We start from the raw sequence: 5011 nt of genomic DNA on the forward strand, positions 1-5011 counted from the left end.
ATGGGGGGAAAATCAGGATATTGAATTCGATCATCAGCCACAATCAAAATGATGGAGCAAACTCAAAGGGCCAAATGGCCTCCTTCGACTTCTACTTTCTTTGATCACAATTAATGGCAGGGCCCCAATTTGTTTTTGTACTTACCAAACCTGCCCCCCCCCCCCACCACACCCTTTCCCATCCCCAAATGCTCCAATGCCCCACTGCTCCTTCACCCACACTACAATGCATCTCTTCACCCCATCAAACCCCCCCACCCCCAAAACAGTAGCTGATGGACCTCAAGACAGAATCACTAGAGTGTTGCATTGTGCTTTTATTGGAAATTTAGCACAAAAGTTTAATGAGGGCACCAAGTGTCCCCAGCATTTACTTCAGCTTCTTCTTGGGACGCAGATTGTTTGTGTGGCCACACTTTGTCTTCCGACAGTTTGATGCACGAGGATGGAGACGGGCATAGCACCTGTGGGGGAGGCAGATAGGCAGGTTAAAGGTCAGCACCACAATAAGCATCAGATCTGTACTGGTCCAGCAACAGAGCCATTTCAAAACATTCTGGAGCCACAACCAAGAGCACCACACATCCAAACTCACTCCTGATTTAGGATTACACATGGCATGCAACGTTTATGCTCCAATCCAGCTCCTTCCATCTTTCCTCATCCAAACCTATCATTGTAACTTTCTATTTCTTTCTCCATCACATTTCTTCAACTACCTGTCAAAATGTACCCTCTATCTACTCCACCAAAATCTCAATTTTAAACAGCTGTATGACCCCCAGCCCAACAACCCTTTCCTGCTCTGCAAACTGATTTCTATAAATCCCCATATGCTGAATGTGCCCAGAACAGAGCAGGAGGCCATCTGGCCCCTTGAACTTGCACCACCATTCAATAAGATCATGGCTGATCTTTGTAGACTCAGCTCCACTTACCCACCTGCTCATCATAACCCTTAATTCCTTTACTGTTATCTAAAAATTTATCTATCCTTGCCTTAACTACTGTAGTTAATAGTTGATGGTTAAAAAAACCATAGTTTTTTGTTTTTTAGTGACCTCACTAATCTGCAGAGTAACTTGTTATCAATTTGTTTTTTGAGGTCCCTTTGTTCCTCTACCCAGCTGGATTATCAGTTTCCTACCTAATATCAGCTCACAATTATCTGTCAAACCTCATTTGCCAATTTATTCATTCTGCAAGCTTACTAAGATTTTCCTTTAATTTTTCAACTTCAGTACTGACATTTCCCCAAATTTGAAGTCATCCATAAGTTTAGAAATGTTTGATTCTAACTGAGTGTCTTAGTAATCAGGGTAAGCGAGCAGAAAGTTGCAAAGAGGCATCAATTATGTGGCCAGTCTTCATGTGGGGAAGTGAGGTCCTCAGGGAACTAACTTTTTTTTGAAAAGGTAAGCAGCTCAGAACTGCGATGGAACCAAGTGCTTTGGAATTCAGATAGAAAAAAGTGAAGCTATTACAAAAACCCAACTGGTTCACCAATGACCTTTAGGGAAGGAAATCTGCCATCCTTATCTGCTCTGGCCTACATGTGACTCAATTACCCTCAAATGGGTGAGCAAGACACAGGATAGATAGAGTAAATGGTGGTAAGCTTTTTCCGCTATTAGAAATGGATAGAACGAGGGGTCACGGGCTTAGGGTGAGGGGGCTAGGTATAAGACAAATATTAGAGGGCAGTTTTTCATGCAAAGGGTAGTGGGGGTGTGGAATGCACTACCGAGTAAGGTGGTGGAAGCAGGCACGCTAGGGTTGTTTAAGAGTCACTTAGACAGCCACATGAGCGGGCTACATATAGGGGGATATAGTAGGCCTTACTAAACATTGTAGGCTTGGGATTACGTTTTTGCCTCAGGGATGTTACAGTCTTTGCCTGTTTAATAATGAATTTTTTTGTCTCCACAGGCATTTAAGTCCAGCAAGGGGCATGCATGCGGCAGGTTGTAGTGGGCTGCTCTTGGACATTGCTTCAGGAGTTGCCTATTGCTTCATGTCGTTAGTGTGCTTAAACTGGACCATCTCGAGGGCAACATGACAGCTCAGAGACTATCTCTGTTGCTGTGCAGACACATGGATTTGGGCCTGTGTCTGTGGGAGTTTGCACGTTCTCCCCGTGGTTGCGTGGGTTTCCTCCGGGTGCTCCCACATCCCCAAAGATGTGCTTTTAGGCTGATTGATTGGGTACTAAATTGTCCCTAAATTGGACCTCCCTGATCCTCGCACATTAGGCGTAGACTAAAATCATGAATAGGTCACTGAGACAGTGGGACGGCGGCGCGGGCTCGTTGGGCCAAAGGGCCTGTTTCCCGTGCTGTGTTGTTCTTTGTTCTATTAAGAGCGATTGGGTTACTAATACTAGCCTTTCCCACAGTCCAAAGAACAAAGGGAAAAACCTTAGAGACTGGCTGTTCAGAATTGATGTCAGGGAAATACCGTCACAAAGGGAAGTAAGGCTTTGGAACTCAGAACCTGAAGCAGGAACATGTGATCTGTATCTCAACCCTATTTACATGATTGAACTGAAAATAGACAGTCTGGGGGCTGAATGGCCTCTTCCTATTACTGCAACATGTAGCAATATCTCACACCTCAATCAAAGCATCTGTTACTCAACATTGAGGTACCTGTCTGTCCCATACCCCATTCTCTCTCCACTGCTGCTACTTACTTGCGGCAGATCATCTTGTCACAGTTGTATTTTTGAGCGAGGATTCGGAGGGAGGGATCTAGGACACCACCCCTCAGACGTAGCACCAGGTGGAGAGTCGACTCTGAATGGAAATTAAAACATTCCAGCACTCAGATAAAAGCAAAACTTAACTTGGTCCACAGCTGAACACACTGCCTCCAAGGACAGCAATAAACCCACCCACATACCATTTCAAACAAACACTTGGATAACCCTCCCACCCCACCAGATAGACAGTGAAGACTCCAGGTGTACTGACCTTTCTGGATATTGTAGTCTGACAGGGTACGGCCATCCTCCAACTGCTTCCCAGCAAAGATCAAACGTTGCTGATCCGGGGGGATCCCTACACCAAACCACAGGGTTAACAAACACGACAATAAAAACCAGCATCACTAACAGGAGATTCCCCACAGCCCCTGGCCAGCAGCAGGAGATCTTTCAATATAAAATGGATTCTAGAGTCTGAAGGCAGCACTGGCAGCCTCACTGCTGTGTGGACAGACCATCCTGGGATCACGCATGAATGAGCTGGGTCTGTTCTGGACTCTGCCGGAGTTGAGCTGCTTCATCGCATCTTTTCATCATTTTAAAGACCAGAATTATACCTCAAATGCCCAAACTACAAACCCAGCTTTACACAATCTGTTCCCAATTTAACCCCATTAAACCCAATACACGGCGGTGACACTTTCAAAGACAAAACCCCTCCCTGAGGGGCACACAACTGAACAGTCACCCTGAGTGCAGTCTGAGCACTGGGATCACCAGCAGCAGCAGCCAGCAAACATCATCAAGCAACTAGGCCCTTCCTGGGGCCCAAACGCAATCACACCGTACACAAGCCCCTCACTGCCCTCCCTGAGTACCCCCCCCCCCACCCCAACACACCCAGAGATCTCCCTCGCTCCCTCCCTCACCCTCCTTGTCCTGGATTTTGGCCTTCACATTCTCAATAGTATCACTTGGTTCCACCTCCAAGGTGATGGTTTTTCCAGTTAGAGTTTTCACGAAAATCTGCATCTTGCCTGAAAACAGAAAAAGTTCGAGTCAGAACTGGGATAAGAACCCTTCTGCCTACCCTCCTCTCTACCCCCTCCGCCAGCACCCCCTTCCTTCCCTCCCAGCCCAGCACGGCCCCCCCTTCCCTGCCACCCACCCCAACCTCCCCCCCACAAACCTCTATCCACCCCAACCTCCCCCCCTCCAAAACCTCTATCCACCCCACCCCCCCACCCCCCCTCTATCCAGCCAGCCCCCGCTCTGTCTCGACCCAGTCTCTATCCCGGGTAACCCTGGTTTCCTCACCAGCCTGTCGCTGTCGTCGATTTTTTCTCGAAAAAAATGGCCACTGCCGGAACCGGAAATATAAGGAGTCGCACGCGGTATTGTTGCGTCAGTTCCTGTCCTGCCGCCATCTTTGAGACTGGCAGAACGGAAACTCCACCCGGGAACCTGGTGCGGCCCCGCCCCTTATTGGCAGCTGCGCATTGCTTCAGTGACACATGGAGTGGTACTGGCAGTGTGAGTGTCAGTGTTTGGGTCAATGTGCGGGTCAGTGTCTGGGTCAGCCTCTGGGTTAGTGTGAGCGTCAGTTTCATGGTCAGTCTCTAGATCAACGTGAGGGTCAGTCTCATGGTCAGTCTCTGGGTCAATGTGAGGGTCAGTCTCTGGGTCAGCCTCTAGGTCAATGTGAGGGTCAGTCTCATGGTCAGTCTCTGGGTCAATGTGAGGGTCAGTCTCTGGGTCAGCCTCTAGGTCAATGTGAGGGTCAGTCTCATGGTCAGTCTCTGGGTCAATGTGAGGGCCAGTATCTGTGTCAATGTGACAATCAATGTGAGGGTCAGTCTCTGGGTCAGTGTGAGGGTCAGTTTCATGGTCAGTCTCTAGGTCAATGTGAGGGTCAGTATTTGTGTCAATGTGACGATCAATGTGAGGGTCAGTGTCTGGGTCAGTCTCTGCGTCAATGTGAAGATCAGTGTCCGGGTTTGGGTAGGGAAAAACAATGTTCAAATGTAACAATGACCAGGATAGAAACTGGAAGAGAAAATGGAATTACGAGGCAAATACAGTTTAGTGTGTAACTGTGAAAGATACATTTTGCCTTAAAGGGGCGGCATGGCGGCACGGTGACACACACAATTTACAGAATACTGATTAGAATGCAAGTCTTTGCAGCTAAACTGCATGTTTAAGACATGAATAACAGGTTAGCTGCAAAGACTTATGTAAACTGTGTGTATCTTTATATGCCTTCCTCTGATCAGAACCTTCCACACACCTGACGAAGGAACTCTG

At 47.6% G+C, this 5011-nt stretch overlaps 1 protein-coding gene across 1 annotated transcript; it reads right to left on the minus strand.

Moving 5' to 3' along the window:
* Positions 1–297: 297 nt before the first annotated feature.
* Positions 298–4052, minus strand: uba52 (ubiquitin A-52 residue ribosomal protein fusion product 1). The gene is made up of 5 exons (XM_080213215.1): positions 4022–4052; positions 3634–3741; positions 2973–3059; positions 2693–2795; positions 298–464 (listed from the first exon to the last, which is right to left on the minus strand). Exons 2-5 carry the CDS (start codon positions 3734–3736, stop codon positions 371–373), a joined length of 387 nt encoding a protein of 128 aa, XP_080069341.1. The 5' UTR covers positions 3737–3741; positions 4022–4052; the 3' UTR covers positions 298–370.
* Positions 4053–5011: the final 959 nt, after the last annotated feature.

Source organism: Carcharhinus amblyrhynchos, chromosome 26, assembly GCF_965287045.1.
Source record: "Carcharhinus amblyrhynchos chromosome 26, sCarAmb.v2.hapA, whole genome shotgun sequence".
NCBI classification, from domain to species: domain Eukaryota; kingdom Metazoa; phylum Chordata; class Chondrichthyes; order Carcharhiniformes; family Carcharhinidae; genus Carcharhinus; species Carcharhinus amblyrhynchos.